Below are 19,098 nucleotides of genomic sequence, written 5' to 3' on the forward strand. Positions count from 1 at the left end.
ATCCTCAAGCTTGTTCACAGAGAGAATATTTTGACACTTTCAAACTTCATGAGGATGTTCCTTGGTGAATGAGCAAAAGTGTGTTCTCTAGATTGAGTCTGGTCAGGTTCTATTCTAATTCTATTTTATACGAACGTGATCTTCAGAATTACCAATTTTTCAAGTCTTCGGTGCCAATTCAGCTGAAGCACTCCTCCTTGCTTTAAGAATTCATTGTAATCTGGATGGCTTCTGGGAACAGACACCAGAGCCATGTTTCTCCACCTTCAAATGGATTTCAGACTCAAACGCAACATGAGATGAAGAAATCCACACATAAGAACCTGATCTATAGAAAGATGTTCATGGCTGGATTTATGTGCTTGGTGGTGCTCGGTTTATCCAAGAGGGTATTCTTTATAGATTCAAAACGTAGAGACGTGTCCGCCATCTCATTCGATGGTTGTATCGTGGTCTGCCCCGCACCGACTAATCTCCTTACCTTTCTTACGTGCAAAGTGACAGGAGGACCTCGGAAGCAACCTCTCTGACAGGAGTCGCCCTTCTTCTGAACATAACAGAGGCAGATTTCAAGCAATGCCCGCTTCAAATTTAATCGGGTTTCCATTCTACATCGAGCCTATCTCACGTCACACAAACTTAATACTAGGTTTCCAAATGTATCATGTGCTTGCCCTCGATTTTGTAACCCAGATGCACATCTCCTGCATATGTTTGGAGCCTGTCCCTCACGATCCTCTCATTGGGCGGATATAGGCGTGGCCTTATCAGAGTTATCAGAGCTGGATCATGGGTGGGACGGCGGAACACTGCATCCTCCGGGTGTACCCTAGCCCCAAGGGTAATAAAGTGTTAACACGATTTGTTGATCTGGCTCTTACTTGCAAAGTGCCTCCTTAGGAGACGCTGGAAATCTCGGACAACACCCCCTTTTACAATGGTGTGATGAGGTGATGGGATTAGAATCAGGCGAGAGTGGTGCCTGGCGCTTAGAGAATAAAGAGGCTTAAGGCCAAGATCAATGGGACGCACTGCTTGAGGCCTCTACTGCCCACGAGTTTGTTGAGGTTTAACCTGGCTTGTAATATTATTTTCATACCCAGCTTCGAATTCTTTATAATAGGTCAGTATTGCCTGGATTTAAAAAAGAAACACCGCTACAATATCCTATGCTATATCAACAATACACCGAGTATTAACTCACGATTTATAATGCACTCTGGTGCCATGATTAGTTCCTGGAAGAATAGATGACACCTTTACTCCAATTCATACCCAGATGTATGCATCCATTGGTTTGTTAGGACTATATATATCAGCAAACTTGTGACAATTAACGATTTATGGGCTTTTTATGGGAGGTAGGGGGGGGGGGAGTTGTCTGTTTCAATATCAAACCTTTTGCAATACATTTCAAATGTCCTCATATATGTTAAGATGGCTACTGACTTCATCCCTAATAACCTGTGTTATGGTTATTGTCAAACTCTTTATCCTTTAAACGTACTGATGCTGAAACACACAATGTACTGTTTCCTTCTACATATTGATAATTTTCTGTAAATGCGAAAGCAATAAAGTTGGTTTAAAAAAAAGATGCAAAACAAACAATGCACAGAAAAACACTATAGACTCATGACCCGCACAATCAGCAGCCACAGGAGACAGTCATACAACCTGCTTTGCTCACAAATAAAAATGAATGGTGCATGTTAGCCCCATGGGCACACTGTGGCGAAACATCTTCCAATTCTTCTACTTTGCTCTGAAGAGTCTGACCAGACTATGGGGACAAAAAAATGAATCTGAAATAGCACAAAGAATGAGGCAAGGTAGGGCCGCATCTACCTCATATACGAATATCATTAAAGACACTTCCCTGGGCGGTTCCCACATTTGTCATAAAATATATTCAAGTAAAAACACAGAATTTTCAAACCGAATATTCACAGCATATGAATCTACATCAGATTACATTTTATCTCAGACTGCCTTTACATGCCACACTTACAGTCAATCTGAAAAAAACACAGAATAGAAAGCAGAAACACTACTGCCACCTTACCCTTGGACATCAAGAAATGACGCGTGTGAAATGGATACCCCCATATAGTCTTTTTAGTTTATGCATTTGTATTTTAAATTGCCCAATGTATGCATTACGAGCTTTAAAACGGGAATTGTTTATTCTAAAGACCGAATGCCTTTGAAATCTTTACTGTAACTACAAGAGCTGGTTTTGAGAAAAATCTGATGGACAAAAATACATTTTAACGTCTGTAGCAGCTTGTTTTTTTATGGCACTACAAGTAAACGTTTATACGAGAGGTAGGAGGAATTCCTCATTATGTCTGGGAAATTCTTTCTTTTTGTTGACTGTTTCTGTTATACCACTATATGTGCTTGAAAAACATGTACAGACCAACCTTAAAAATGTCTACATTTAAATGAAAACAACAGATTTGCTTGCTATTTTAGCACAAGTAAAACTATTCAAATGTTCTTATTTTGCTCTGCTGAATGCCTTTTCAGATAAATCAAACACAAAATGTGCTGGGGGATGCTTGTAATAAGTCTAACTACTGGTAATCGCTTGGGGTAGCATTCCAAACCATTGTTCTTTTGCTCACCATGTCACCTCAGATTAGATCCAGCCATATGTGAATCAGTCTTGATCCTTCACCAAGAGGAACAGTCCATCAACCTACGAGTGGTTTCGGCCTCATTGGACCTCTCCAGTCTAAAAAAGCCAGGCCTTCTTCAAATTTGAACCAAGATTCACTAGTTTGGGGAGGGCTGTTCCTATTGGAGTAGGACCAAGATTGATTTGCATTTAGCTAGGTCTAATCTGAGGTGGCATGGGGGGAGGGGGGCAAAAAAACGATGGGTTGGCATGCTACCCCAAATCATTGGTCAGTGGGTAAACTATTTGGAAGCATTCCACCCATCACCCCATGTGTTTTTCATTTAATGTCCTTAGAGGCCAAGGATATGCCCATACATGGATCCCTTTCGCACTGTGCCACTGGAGCCAAGCTACAACCAACTAAAGAGGCTCAATCAGGCTAAACCCGGTCCTGGGTTGTTGGTGTTCTTTTTCAGAGAGGACCTGGCTTGGCAGTTCAGGCTGGCTGTTCCTATTGGAGCAGGAGCAAGCCTGATTTGCTTATGGCAGAGTTTAATCTGGAGGTGGCATGGTGGGCAAAACAACAATGGGTTGAAATGCCACCCGAGATATTGCTAGAGGTTAGAATTATTGCAGGCAGTCCTCCCATCATCTTTTATGGGTTTGATGCTTGTTAGAACAGTCATTCAGAACATAACACGATTTCAGAGCACAAAACGTTGCTGCTTATATGATTCAATCAGCTTAATGAAAGTCAAGAAATGTCTAGTAAACGTATTGACCTTAATCGTAAAATGTGTGTTATTGTTGTGTAGTAATAAACAGCAGGATAGTTACAAGTCTGCCAAATTTTTATTTTTAATTTGGTTGTAAAGCAGATTATTTTCTCCACTTGTACTCAATGTAAAACATACACGTTGCAATACAATCATATCAGGATCAGTTAAAATAAAAAAAAGAAATAAAATACTCACACATGAGGAAATCAGCATGAATTTTATATGGCATTTACAGTTGAGAACGGTAACCAAGTATTCTAAAGCGTGATGGAATGTGGATAGAATCAGTGAAATGCACACCCAATGCTTATATACGACAGTTGAAGAATGGAAATGTATTGATGGTTATGGCATTTTTGAAAACATCGAATAGGTTTGCAGTGCATTCAGCCAATACCGCTACTGGGTGATGCCCCACAAAGGCATACGTAATAACCAGAATAATTTAAACACACTTGAACTCCAAAGTGAGCCATTCCAATGGTCTTGTACACAACCGTTCTAGCACAAAACCTGTTCAAGTAATAGTTTAGAAAAGGAAGGCAACAAATTCAAGCTAACATCCTAAAATATTTCAGCAATAATTGTACATTATTTTTAGAATTCATTTCTTTTCAAATAGTGTCCTATTGGACCATGAAAAGTCTTTCCACCTGCAGAAAACATGAAACGTTTTTAAAAAAAGGCGTCATCACTTCTTTTGCTGTAATCTGCAGACTGCTAGACGTCCTTGTTCTGCTTTTCGGTTGTGGCCTTTGCATGCAGTTAACTGGAACTGGAGTGATAGGATAAGGTGTCTTCTTAGGAGCTCACTAATACATAAATCATTCTGCAAAATAAATAAAATCAGTCAATAAAATTAAACAAAGATTATGAAGGCAAATGATCACAAGTAGGTCTCATGTTTTCATGAGGACTACAATTTGGGATGTTTTATGCATCTTGGTCACTGAGAGAGTACTAAAGGCACCAGGCAGATCTGAGGACGATAAGGATAGTTCATGCAAACTGAGACTAAGCTCTTTCTAGATCACCAATACGTTTTACTGGGGACAAACACAAGCGTAATTTATTAAAAATAGGCTACCTTTGATGATGAAAGTAAGAACCTTTTTGTGCATGCATGTTACCTTATAAAAAGAATCAAGTTTTAACTGCATTAAACATGGTGGGTGTAAACACCAGACTTCGCATAGGTAAAGACTTCTCCGGAGACATACATATATATATATATATATATATATATATATATATATATATACATATATATATATATATATATATATATATATATATATATATATATATATATATAACAAGAATACTGAGTTATTCGAAACGCGTCTGACAAAAGGCTTCAATAAATCAAGACCTGCTGTGAACCACAAACGATTGGTGTCGGTTTCCCGTTTTCTCACAGCATTGCTGGCTGGTGTGCGCGAGAGTGTCGGGGAAGCCTCTGTTTGGAGATATATATATATACACACACACATATATATATATATATATATATATATATATAGCAAAACAATACCCTTAGAGGCATAGAGTGACGCATAAATAATGCAAAAAAGGAGCAGAGAACTCCAAGTAGTTCTCAAATTTAGGTGTAAAGCAGCTCCTGTATAGAGCACCCTTAACACCAGCGACACTCTAATCTGCTCACCTCAAATGTCTGCATTTTTTATTAAAGTCTTTCAGCATAGGATTAGCACAGTGCCATACACGCCAAGATAGAAAGGGACAACGTTTTTTTGCCATTTCTACAGCGAAGTCTTTAAGCATAGGACTAGCACAATGCTGTCCATGCTGAGCTGCTGCAAAACGTAAAATGTTGCTGTGTTGAGAGTTCTATATACAGGAGCTGTTTTCCACCTAAACTTGAGAACTACCCAGAGTAGTGCTCTGCTTCTTTTGTGTGTGTGTGTATATCTCTCTCTCTCTATTATATATGTATGACTGCTTGAATAGATCAATGTGCTTGGGTAGGCGGTATTGGACAAACCTCTTCCACAAGCTAGCTCTAGGAGTGGGACAGCGAGCCTCTTTCAGGATAGAGAAGCGGCTTGACATTGAGGTGTCTGAATGTACCCAGGTGCTGAGAGAAGAAGCAACTGATTGAGAAGCTTCCTGTGAGGGACTACAGACAATTCTAGACGGTTTGTGAACCAAGGTGGTCTGGTCCACATAGAGGACACCATGATGTGGGTAAGAGAGGTCTGCCGCAGCCTACGGACCGGAAAAAGTGTGAGAGGCGGGAAAGTGTAGGCAAATATCCCTGACCAGTTCATCCACAGAGCTTTGCCATGGACTGAGGGTGCAAAAACCTGGAGACAAGGCTTGGGCCTTTTGCATTTTGGGTGATTGCTAACAGATCTACATTGGGGAACCACCAGCGTTGGAAGTGTGGGCTTAGGACTTGGGGGTGGAGAGCCCACTGGTGGACTTGTTGCCACATCCTGCTGAGCATGTCTGTGAACTTGTTGTCCACTCCCAGAAGGTATACCACTAGCAGAAGTAACTTGTAGTGGATTTCCCATCGCCAATTTTTCGGTGCGAACACCAAGAGCTGAAAAGAATGAGAGCCCCTTGTTTCTGAAGGGAATACATGGCAGTCATGTTGACTGTTTTGACCCAGCCTGTTTTGTGATGTTCGCGGCAGAAGAAAGATTTAATAGCCAGTTGAACCACCACTGATTCCAGATAACTGATGTTTAAGGTGTGTTGAAGAGATGTCCACATACCCTAAAAGTCATCTTTTCGAAATGTCGTGCGCAGGGTTGATCAAGATGTGCAAGCAGGCTTCATTTAGGTTAAGAATGGTCATTAAGTCATCTTGCTGCAGTAGAGAAATGACATCCTGGAGCATCACCATGTGGAATTGCTCCTACAGGATGTACTTGCCGAGGGGCCTTCGGTCCAGTATAGGTCAGAAGGACCAGCCTTTCTTGGTGATGAAAAAGTACAGGGAGTACACCCCTTTGCTGCTTTGGATTGGCGGCACAGACTCTATGGTTCCTTTGAGAAATAGCGCATCCACTTCCTCCTGGAGGAGCCGCTGGTGTTCTGTGGAGAGAGTGATTGCATGGGGGTTTGGGAAAAATTTGGTGGTGGAGCAGCGAGTTCCAGGCAGTAGCCCTATTCTAAAATGGACAGAATTGTTTGAGGTGATGTTTTGTCGTTTTATCATTGTGTGAGGAACTGCTGCAAGCTCCCCCCGACAGGTGCAATGTGGTCGGGAAGAAGGAGGAGGGAGTCGCTGCTTGGCGGGGGAGGATTCCTCTGCTGCAACGCCTCTACCCTTGTGGTTATTTCCCCGATAGGCACCTCTGGAATAACCCCAGAAGGTGTGTAGAGGTGGAAACCTCTGGTAAGGGTTACTTTCGTGCCATCACAGAATTGTGAGTAACGAAAGGACGCACAGACGATGGGGACTGAAGAGGCCCTATGCCTAGACCAGGTCCTTCTTGATCTTTTCTAGCCTCAGATCAACCTGAGACCTGAAGAAGTATTCAGATGCTGTTGTGTTTCTGACTTAAAACTCGAGACAAGCAGCCAGGCATGTTGGTAGATGAAAACACTGGAGTTAATACTCCTTGCGGCTGTGTCAGCTACGTCCAAAGCCCTAATAGTTGTATTGGAGATGGTTTGACCCTCCGCAACAAGCTCCTGGGCCCTTTGCATATACTGATCCGGCAGGTGTTGGATAACGTCTCTCATTTCATCTCACTGTGCTCAGCCGTACGTTCAGAGTAGGCTGACCAAATTGGTGATGTGACAATGGGAGGCAGATGAGGTAGCAACCAGTTTCCCTGCTGCATCGATTTTTTATTCTCCTGGTCAGCCTAAATACCGTTTGTATATGCGTATTTAGGGCGCTATGGATGACCAGAGAGTGTGAGGGGAGCTGCCCCCCTCATGTAAGGTAGGTCTGAAGGGGATGTCTTGTACTTTTTGTCAACCCTGGGCATGATTACTCGGGCCTTAACAGGATCTTCAAAGACATATTGAGTGGATGTTAATATACTCTTAAGCATGGGTAGGTACTGAGTTAAGTGCGGGGTGTGTGAGAGCGTTTCCAACAGGAAGTCATCCTCATCTGTGATGATGTAGAAGTCTACCTTGTGAAAGGTGACCGCCCCTTTCAATGACATGATATGAGGTGGTATCATCAGGAGGGGAAGGCTTGGCTGGATAGAGGTCAGGGTCGTTGTCACCTGGGGGACATCATCATAATCATTCCAGGGGATTATTCTGGGGCTCAGGGTCATATGGGGCATTGTATGGGTTTGGGGTTTGATCGATCTAGAGATCTACCCTTCCCATAGGAGGAATAAGGAGACCCCTCTGGATGGCGGAGGTGGCCTGTATGGTGGAGGGGCTCTAGGTGAAGGGGTGGATACCTTAGGGGGAGGAGAGGAGGAAGGAGGAATAGGAATGAGAAGGTATAGGGCTAGTGTCCCTGCCTCGATGCTTATTCAGCTTGGGAGGGGGAGGTGGTGGTGGTGGCTCCAGTATAAGCTGCTCCTCGTAGGTAAACTTTCTTTTGTGAGTAAGAGTGTGCTGCAGCTTCGGTGGCGGTGTGGCTGAAACTATGCAGATTAGCAGGTGGATTCATAGTCTGTTCTGCCTACTGTCCAGCTCCTTCTGAAGGTGATGTAGAATGGGGGCATTGAGATTCTTCGAGCCCCCGTGGATGGTCAAATTAGCAACTGTTTGGGCTTTGAAGCCGATCTGGATGACAAATGGTGCCTCAGCCCTGAAGGTCGGGTCTTACATGACTGTTTCAGCACTGTGATTGGAGTTGGCCATAGTGCTGACTAGTTTTCCTAATAATCCATGTAGGGCAACATAATCCAGGAGAACTTTTCATAGGTATAACAAATATAAAGACCTCGCTGATAACATTTGCAGGTAAGTCTATAGATTGGTTGACATGAAATGTTAAAACCACCTTTGGCAAAAAATGTGGAAATGTGCAGAAGACTACTCTGTTCTTGTGCACCTGGAAGTAAGGATCCTGGAGAAACAGAGCCTGACATTCACTAACTCTACATAAGGATGTGACTGCACCTAAGAAAACCACCTTCTAGGAACTGGTTTGAGGTACAGTACATGGTTTCAAAGGGGGAATACATAAGGTGAGTTAATACGACATTAAATTCATATACTTTCCTTGGTGGGATTATTCATTTTAGTCTTTCCCACTAAGATTAGAATAACAAGAATCTTGAAAATGAACTTGTATTCAAACGATGTGGAGAAGGCCCTACTCGGTGCAACCCCAGACCTCCCCGTATCTGGTTCTACGCAGCTGACAATTTTGGCTCATGCTGACTATGCAGCTTTGATTGCCAGAACAGGAATAGGGCTGCAGCACCTCATCACACTGCCTATGTGACCTTCATGAGTACTTTGGACTTAAAGGTCAACCAGACAAAGTCATTTGTAATTCTAGCAAGTGGGGGGTGGGGGGGGAGGGAGGGTGGGGGGCTTGTGATAAATTGCCTTATCTTCACAAAGAATCGAGGAAAATAGAGGTGGTTGACTCCTTCCATTACCTAGGGGTTTTATTTGTTAATAAACAAACATGGTTCCTGCTAGTTAAGGGGAGGGCCCTGGAAATGGAAAGGAGCCTAGCGTCGATAAAAGCATTCATATCCAGGATAGGTACAAAACCATTAGCCACTATTAAACAGATCTACTACGCTAAAACGAAGTCCGCGGCCATTTATGGGGCTGGTGTTTGGGGTATGGCCCATGTGGACTGTCTCCAATCTATCGAAAACAATTGTTTTAAGTTATGGATGTCTTACACAATCCTGTACAGATTATACATTACATATGGAGTTGGGCTTATCCTCTATCACAGATGCAATTAGACTAACCCCTATCTTGCCGTGGCATTCCATGTGGCGCATGGACACAGTACCTTTAACCCAAAATGTAATCAGGGACTGCCTGAAGAGTAGAAAATTATAAACGGATTAAATGGTTAAACTACGTTGAAGTACAACTAAATGTGATGGGGATATCAGACTTGTTCAAGGACCCAGCAGTTTGTAGACTGACCTCAAGACAAAGGAAAGGGTAGTGGACACATTCATATTAAAGGATCAATAAAACCGTAGTGAGAAGAACTACAGTAAAAAGTCAGTCCTCACCTACCAGTAACCTACTTCCATCTTACAGGGAGGCTACTTCTACTTAGAGGATGTTAAAAGACTACAACATAAATTCATATTATTGCGATTTTGCCTAAATATGATACCTCTGCTGCTTGGGTTCCCAGAGAAAAGGTTTAACCATTCGGAGCTGTCCCTCTGTACCTGTGACAGGAATTCGCCCCAATCTGACCTCCATTTAATATTGTTCTGTGGATTTTACCAGAGAGAAAGGAAAAAATACATCTTACCAATTTTAAAGCCCCACAATTTTAAACAATGTAGGCTGGCATTATATTATTTTTAATCACTTTTTGATTCGCTATTTTGTTTAGCAGTAACGTCTTTTTTATGTGCCGGTTTCAAAACCGGCAGGTCCCTGAGACCATAATCGGCCTTGGTGTTACCGTTTTAAAGATTCTTCCTACTTTTTTATTATAATTCATTTTAACTGGTCATCTGTGAATTTACATCTCGAATTCTGTAATTAATTTTTTATCCTTTTAATAACTCTGGTATTCCTGGAACCTCCGTGATGTCATAGCACGCTGTCTACCGGTGTAATTTTTTTAGATTTTATCTGTTACTTCTTTGTACTTTTATGATCTTATTTGATAATGATCAAATAAAGTTTTTCTGAGTCTGAACTTGTATTCTCTGTCTAGCAGGTAGCTGCTACTGCTGCCAGGAGATGATGTATGGAAGTGTAAGCAAGACCCACCATCTTTAGAATTTAAAGATACTGAACAACAATTTGAAATGAAACATGTATAATATGTAATTATGAATTTGCACAGTATTGTACAGAGCAGCTTCATTTGGCTGCATAACTTTAGTTGAGTAATACCTAGGGCGATAGAGGCTTTTCCACCAGGGTCATCCATCGCTGTGGATCAACTCCTGTTCATTTTGTGTTTTTTGTTGACGCAAATACTGTAAGAAGGATAGTTAAATAGACTGGCAGTAATAGCACTTTACCAAGGGCTGCAAGAGGTGTTCAGGAAAATTCTTCACTATTCTTAAGGACTAGAATTTTCGAAGAGTCACCCATCTTGAGCCAAAGTATGTAATCATTCGCAAGTCAAAACGAGTGCTTCTCATGAAGAGCAGGTTCATCACCCTCTGCTCTGAATATGGCTTGAATCTAAAAGGCGTTCAGATAGCAGGTCCAGTATCCAAAAGCAGTGAGGTCAGAAATATCAGTTGATTATAACTTGGATGGACACTGGAAATCTTGATATATCTCGATGAAGACGTGAGTTAAATGTTTGCACAACGATCCACTATACCAATTGCCTAAAACACTTGAGTCACTCATTAATGTAACTGAAACTCCACATACTGTAGAACCTACTGTGTCAATTCTCCCTTACCTGGAAGAACGTTTAAGGTAGCACACTACTGGCACCTCTGACACCTCTTGGGCACTGTTGAGATATTGAGGCAATCAGCCTGTGGGTCAGGGGATCTTGGTCCAGGGTTTTTTATTTGAGTTCTGAGCCTAGAGACAGTGCCTTTTTTGTTGAAGGCACCAACATGTACCCAGAGTGGGTTATATCAGTCCGTGCAGTAAAGGCCTAAACCATTGGATGGGTCGAGCACACCATCAGGTCAGCAAGTCACTCACAGGTGCAAGTTCATGGCTTAAATAGCCATCTTTGTTCATGTTTTTGTTTTGGAGTATGACCCATGTAGTGGTGCAGTTCATCTTTGCAACCTTCATTTTGTCCTGTCCTTTGCTTCAGTTGTCCATGCCAGTGCATTATGGTCATTGTAGTACAACCACTATAACGGTGGGGAAAATAAGACCGAAAACTATTTTCTTTTACAAAATGTCTCAAAATAGCAGAGGACACCAGAAGATGTGAAATGGTACCTTCCTGAATAACATTTGCCAGAAGATGTTAAATTGTCCCTTTTAAATACCTTTCCATCATAAAATGTTTAACCACAGTAATGTTGGCCACAGCACATTATCTATCAAGGATTCTACTCAATAGACAAACATCAGTCTTAACTTATTAGGAGATCACCACTAATAAATATATGCTGTGGTGATTTTGTTAACAGATTAATATTAGAAAATCCCTGAAAACCTGAACAGGACGTATATGAAAAGCGAAATCAGAAAGACTATCTTAAGGTACTTTGCAGAGATGTGTAACTCTTCTTTAACAAAAAGTTTTGTATATCTCAAAGCTAAGAACATTAAATGAAAGCTCATTGTCTGGTTTATATTAATAACAGATTTTAGACTTTAATAACCGATTGGTTAGGGTACTCCATGTCATATATTGTGATGATATAAATATGCTTTGAATGTTTTATAAAAAGTGATTGTATCTCTGTTATCTTGTTTGTATTGTTAATATGGAATGTAAATGTTTTCCCATGATGGTAAATTTGTTTTTAATCAGTGACTGAACCCCTTGATCAACTCTGGTTCTGCTCTCTTTCTTTGGTTTAGGGCGTTCCTGTATAGACAAACTGTGTAATGTATTAACTTTTGTAATATATGTTTTGTATGCGTCTTGTATAGCCCTGAAGAAGTCCCCCAACGGACGAAACGTGTGGGCTATTCGCAACTATCAAAAAAAGAAAAGAAAGAATAAAAACTGAATAAAAGAAAGAAAATCAAAGTCACAACATTGTGTTTCTTTTGTGAACGGCTTGGAAAACTATATTTTTGTTGAACTGCATGTTCCTTTTTTAAACTACTATCGTTGCAAATGTTGCATAATTCTTGAAGGGTGCTGTCCATTTTCAAAAATTAAACATCAGTCTTAACTTCCAAGGCACTGCACTGCACGTTCAGTTGGATTAGCTGGGCTGCTTAAGGTAACAGTCCAGTTTTCCTATCTTTTCTTTCTAGAAATCCAGAATTTCTAGAAATTACATTTTCAGTAAAAAAGAATACAAAATTGAGCACAGTTAAAATACCAAGGCATCACACGTGTGCCAACTTAAAAACCTTTCTTCCTCCCCGAACCTCCCACTCTCATTACAATTATAAACATGGCTGTTGATTCCGCCAGGGCCCTCTAATCAGAAACGACAACAGTGTCTGGGGCACCACAAATATTACTTCTGGAATGTTAAGCTATTTTCGAGGGCAGCCCCGGCCTTCATGGACTACCCTTTTGGCCAGCATGAACTAGTCCATGTTGTGTCTCAAACCCTCTAGCAGGGACACTTATTCCGCTCCCCACATCTTGGCAACATTCCTTTTTGCGATGCCCAGCCCAAACGTTAACCATATACGTTCCATAAGGAGCAGGTCTGTTTCCTCCCAGACACTGAGGAGACACCATTTCGCTCTTGGGTGAGGATCAGCTTACTTTGTTCAGAAAATCACCCAAAAGCCCAGTAGTTTTGGATGTTATCAAATTTGTGGTCGAAGGTACCCTTGTGGCTACAACCCTGTCTGCAATGGACTCTTGATCTCCTTCCCATTTAGAACACCATGGTTGGGCGATAATAAGAACGGTGAAGGATTTTTTATTGTACGAGGAGGAAATCAGAATGTATGGCCACTTCTCTATGGGAGGCCATGGCCTCCACCCAGTCATCGTCTTCAAGACCCACCAGATTGTGTGCACAATTCCCACGCAATTGTGTCAGAACCTCAGGAGTGTTCTGAAGTATTTCTTATACAACAGTGATGTGGCCTTGCTAGATATGTATCAGTCAAGAAGCCTGTCCTCTAGTCGTGGGGACTCTGGCAGTACCGTACCCCTTGGAAGCGTCACCCTCAGTGCATGTCGGACCTGCAGATTGCGATATGTTTTGTTAGGTGATAACTGGTAATCTTCTTGTAAATCTGAAAAGGGGGCAACGTCATCTTGTCGCCATGACTTCCCAACCCTGGTGATTCTGACTAGCTCCACTTATCAGAGTCCGGGAGGTGTCTCAATGTTCCGTAATGCGGCAATGTCCCAAAGGGGCTGTTCTGCCAAGCTCTCCCCTATTTAATTCTTTACTTTTAGGAAAGAATCAACATATCTTAGGTTTTAAGATTCTATTAAAACCTTTTCCAGATTGAATTACCTAGGTTTTTTGAAGAAGGGAAAAAAGGTGAGTTTACTCTTTCGAGTTACCACACATAGACAAAGATATTCAATATTTAGAAGTATCATAAAAATAAAAATGGAGGAGTCATGTTTTTGTTTCATTTTGTCAGGCACGCTTCATTCCTCATCAGTGCCTGGACAATCTCACTAAAATCTTACACTCCATTTCTATACGACTAAATCTGTTTAGGTAAAACGTGTATCAAAATGGGGGCTTCGCCACAGTACAAGAGAATGAAGTTGATATATCGGCAGTTAGATCAGAGCTGTATGTCCATCAGTGAAATAGGAGAATCAAAACTGACCTCGGTGAACATGCATTTGTCCTTTTATAGCAAGAGAAAGTCACACAAAAGAAACTCAATTAAGAGAATATATCGTAGATTAACTACTAACTTACCCATACAAGTAGTAGAAAAATGACAGAAGGTAAAAAGCTAATTTACACCAGCCTTCCTTTTGACAATATGCTAGAATATCTGCATTCATGATAGTTGTTGGATCATACAGCCCGGGACCACTCATGACTGGTCTGCTCATATACCTAGGAATAAAAATAGCGTGTAACTCTTGAGTTAAAAATAAATATTTTCCAAACAGAATGTTCTCACTTGTTAACATATTCTGTAAGGCAGCCAATACTGTCAAACTAGTTAAATATTTGTTTTCATTTCCTCACCAAATTCAAGAAGACCAATTTGGGAAAAGACATGCATGAAACATTCCTTTCCACATATTAACTAAGATTGAATTAATACACCAGAAATTATTTAGCAGTAATTTAACCACTGTTGTTGCAGAAGAAACCATAATTATGGAAGAAAAGATAAAAGGGTACTTACCAGTGACAAATGTTTCACTTATTCTGATACGCTTTCTTGTGTTAATATCTCTGGGGAACCTTAAACACATTGTGGCAGACCAATACTCTGTGTGTTGAAGGATGCCCTGCACAGCCTTGATGCTATCCCTTTAGCTTTTCACCAATTTGCCCTAAATGTATGACATGGAAGTTCAAGATATTGCAAAATGCTGGGAGTAACTGGTTGTAGATGAGTAGAAGTAAACGTAGGAGAGTAACTTTAAGTAGGACCAGTGTGGCGTCTAGTAGGAAAGGAGTATGAACATTGTCCACCATTGCCAAAATGGACAGAAGCTCCTCTCCAGTCCAGACCTTCACCGTTTTAGGAGACATATCCCTAATCCTCTTTCATGGCTGAATAGGGAGAGTGTTTTATATCAAGGCCATTGACTGTGATACCCATAGGGACTGTGAGGTCCTATATATTGAAACGTTCTTTACATTAAACTAGAGACCTAGGAAGCCTTTAACGTGGAATGATCCAATGTTGAGCACCCTCGAGGACGACCACGAGCAGGAGGAACTGAGGTGATTCTGTTGAAACCCTTTGGGCGACAGACCTGGTCCCTTACAGGAAAAGAACGGAAAGATATCCACATGAGTAAGTGCACTTCACACAAGTCTTTTCCCGATGATTGGCAAGCTGAGTTGTGATGTGTACTTCCTCTCAGGGTCTCAGGCACCTGTAAGACATTGCCTAGCGGATTTCCATTCCGTGAATCAAGCACATCATGGTCAACTTAAAATATCTTTCTTATATTTGCCACAGATAGGGCATCTGTCAGGAAGCAGATGTGGTGGCTGAAGAGAAACACGCAAGGTGAGAAACACTTCAATAGAAACAGGAAAAAAGGAGGATAGAAAGAAAACTCTAATCTGATTTTTAAAAAAAATCATAGTAATAAAAGCTAGACACCCCAAGATGTCAGCAAAACCCCAAAAACGTTAACAGTTCTCAGTCAAGAGCTGCATTTACAAAAGTAGCAGTGTTGTGCTTAATGGGACACAGCAACTTTCAGATTGCGTAGTGACTGTCAGTTTCCACTTATGTATAGCCAATTTCCTTCCCTTTAAAATGTTTTGGGGTGTTACTTTTTTTGACTGATTTGCCTCACCTGTTCCATCTACATGTGCCCTCCACGAGCTCTTGACACCAGGATTAATATCAGATCTGAAGGAATGCAAATGAAGCTAGACAAAGCAGAGAGAAAGCTGGGGAGAATAACATCCAGCACCGCAAAAACAGAAGAACATACTTTAAATACCACTGATGTGGTGACCTTCAGGCCCTCTCACACCACCCTACAAGACGCTCACCACGATGTGCTAGAATAGGAGAACAGGACTCCGAGTTGGGAGCACTAGCCCTTGTGAACAAAGAGTGATTGTAATGTCAGGAAGACATGATTTTTGTGAGGGGTGGGGAACCAGAGGCCAGGCAGCCAGTGAGCATCTGTCAGCACCCACAATGGTGTGGAGCAGGCAGAGAGTTCTAAGCTCAGAGAAGTAAGTGATGAAGCAGGAAGCTACTGGCCTGAGAATGATCTGGTGAGAGTGCTGTGTAGAGAAGTCAGTCACTCTCCACACACAATCGAAATGTAAAGCCATTGGGCTGATGAGGCCCTCACAAGCCTGGTCAGAGGGGTAAGGCACAATGTGGTCCATATCAGGGACAGCATGGCCCAGAATGTGGGGACATCAAAAACGGGGTTATGCCGTTCTTCTCGAGTCAGAGTGCAGAGTCTGAAAAGACAGGAATCTTTGTATCCAACGGCTATTGGATAAAAAGATCTCCGATAAAGAGCTCCTACCATATGGAGCCCGTTGGGGATTGCACCGCCGTCCCAACGAGGAGCAGCCCAGATGAAGCATGACACCTGCAAGGGTGTGTGTGTGGGCATTACTATCCAACATTTGGATTCCCTATACTGACCCCACTTGGGATTCCTGTCTTTTCAGACTCTGCACTCTCTGACTCAAGAGGAACGGCATAACCCCTTTTTTGATAACGTTTGTTCAGGCCTTTGTTTATGCTGGACCTCCCACTCCTGGGTGAGTGGATAAAAGGCCCTCTTCGTCCCCCTTATTGTATACAACACCAGACTGTGGGGTATCTTACATTGCCTTTAGATGAGCTCAAGAAAACTGACATGAAGAAAGCACAAATAGTTTTTTTAACAAAAATATCCCTCTAAGTAATCCAAACTACTATTGATCATACCCTGTAACAAACTGAGAGCAAATAACCTCTCCAACCACACCTGCAGCAACGAGTCCTGCACGCACTTAACGCTGATCCCCCTGAGTGGTGAATTCATGTGGTTGCTCTCTATACAAATGTGTGGTCTGGCAGATTGTTCTTCTTTTAAGGGAATCAACAATGGAAAGCCTTGCAGCAATGGTGATGTTGAGAACCAAGAGACCAAATATGCACACAATTAAAGACATGTTGATTTCTCAGAAAAGCCAGCCCAAGTCCTCTGGTACCGGCGATCACTCAAGTACAGGTAATAATGTCCCTTCTGAACCTCAGGCAGGATTTTGCTGAAGCCATCTCAGACACGGATCAATCCATTTAAAAAGCTGAAAACAGAGTGGCGCAATTAGAGGTAGCGTGGCGGAGGGGGCATATTAGAGGGATGAAATATAGTTTAGGTTAGAAGAATTGAAAAAGAGATACCAAACACTATTAGTTAATGTGGATGAAAGCAGAAACAGATCTCAAAGGAATATCGTGAGAATCAGAGGAATTGAAGTAACAGCCCAGATCCAGAACTGGAGCAGCATGTTCAAGACTGTTACAATTCTTTTTACAAGCTCCTGATAACACTTCATGTGAGCTTCATATAAGCCATAGTATCACTGCCTATCAAACGAAGAACAATTTGGACCCTGATGCTCTGGCCCATAGTCACTTTTTTAATGAAAAAGAAGAAATCCAGAGGGCAGTTTGAAAGAATGCACTCTCTGTATTCAGAGGATCCACAATTGCTCTGAATACAATAAGAGAAGCTTCCGGTCTGATGGCCAAACAGGTGTGGCAAACTGGTATGCTGCTTTTTAGACTTACCACCACACCCATACACAAATTTTTATTTCCACCAAACAAGAGGCTATTGAGATATTAAACCTCTAAACATACTCCGATGCCACAGGCAGTTCACCTGGAGACCAATAGCCGATAAGACAATGACGACAAACCAGAGGAGGGAAGGGATGTGAATCCAGACTTCAAACCATGTATGCTAGACAGAGGTTACATGCATTGGACAGAGGGTAGAGACCTATGGCTTTGATCCATGTTTGATAGAGGGAACCTTAAAAGTAGAGAGCAATATCCAAATGACTTCCAACTGAGACCACATGATGTTTAACGCAACTCCTGCACTGGCACGACTGCCGGCGCAGGAGCTGAGTGAGTGAGGGTGGGAGAAGCAACACTACTAGTTTAGAAGATATGGATCTATAGTAGGTTCCTTCTTGTATCAGGCATTGGCTGAAACACTCCCCCACATTAGCGAACATATGCTTGGAAATTTTCAGAGGACATAGAATAAGATATACTTGAAAATATATGGTTATTAATCTGGTAGAGGGTAGCTAGGTTCTCCATTTGCATCCAGTACAAAATAGGGGCATATACAATTATCCTACAATGGTATCTGACACCAGTGTGTTTAAAAGCGATCTACAGTGATTTCAATGTGTGACTGATGGCCAGTGATGTGATGGGCTTTTATTTTCATATACGGTGGGGATGTGACAAACTAAAGAATGTTTGATTTTTCTGGGCATGTAACATTTTTATCAAAGTTCAATTGCAGGGGAACCCTTTTACAGCTCTATTAGGCCACACAGACGAGGAAGAGGAATGTACCCTCTTGTTCACATCCACAGGCAAGCTCATCTTCCAACTTCAGCTGGCAGCCAGACTGACAATTTCTCAGTAAATCGAAAGGACCAGACTAGCCAACACAGGATCTGTGGTATTCTAAAATATGGAACATGTACGCCATGGAAACGTTGTCGACCACTCTTAAGAGATAAAATGGATACGTTTGAAAAAATCTAGATGCTCCTTTAGGTCGACGTCTACCAGACAGCACTGCTATCTGGTTCAAAGACATACTGTGGGACATGACAGCTTCCCCAAGAGTGCATCCCGTTGATTACTTAAAATGGGCTTGGTGATTTTTAACTTCCATTTGCTGGCTTTACTTTTAGGTTGTTCAGCATGTCCTTGGGCCTCCATGGAGCACAGCCGGTTTACCACCTCTCTCTCACTGGGTCCTTGTATTCTTCCATGAGTGCTTGCTGCCCGGGAAATACTTTTTTCTTTTTCGTGAGGCACTCCAGGAGAGTAGATTTATTTTCAGATGTCTCCTGTATCCTAGTTCACAGCAGTAAACGTGTTGTATTTCTTTGAAAAGGTTTATACCTTCCCTCATTCTGCTTGACTGCTTCTAACTATCCCTGCAGTACATCAGTCTCACATGCCTGTGAGGAACAATGTTCTGTCTAAACGCTTGTTTATTGTGAACAGTGGTCCTTACTGATAGCATAATTTAAACCATCCTCTTTCTCAATTTCAAGCCCG

The 19,098-nt window shown here is 41.8% G+C and overlaps 1 protein-coding gene across 1 annotated transcript in view; it reads right to left on the reverse strand.

The window, feature by feature from the left end:
- Positions 1-3,459: 3,459 nt before the first annotated feature.
- The window catches only part of CNIH1 (cornichon family member 1), a 136,877-nt gene continuing 121,238 nt past the window's right edge, over positions 3,460-19,098 (reverse strand). Inside the window, exons 4-5 of the mRNA XM_078659835.1 lie at positions 14,040-14,183; positions 3,460-4,234 (exon numbers count right to left, since the gene is read on the reverse strand). Coding sequence (XP_078515961.1) covers positions 4,207-4,234; positions 14,040-14,183 — 172 coding nt within the window. The 3' untranslated portion in view covers positions 3,460-4,206. The remainder of the gene's footprint in view (positions 4,235-14,039; positions 14,184-19,098) is intronic.

This window comes from Lissotriton helveticus, chromosome 9 (assembly GCF_964261635.1).
Source record: "Lissotriton helveticus chromosome 9, aLisHel1.1, whole genome shotgun sequence".
Taxonomy (NCBI): Eukaryota; Metazoa; Chordata; class Amphibia; order Caudata; family Salamandridae; genus Lissotriton; species Lissotriton helveticus.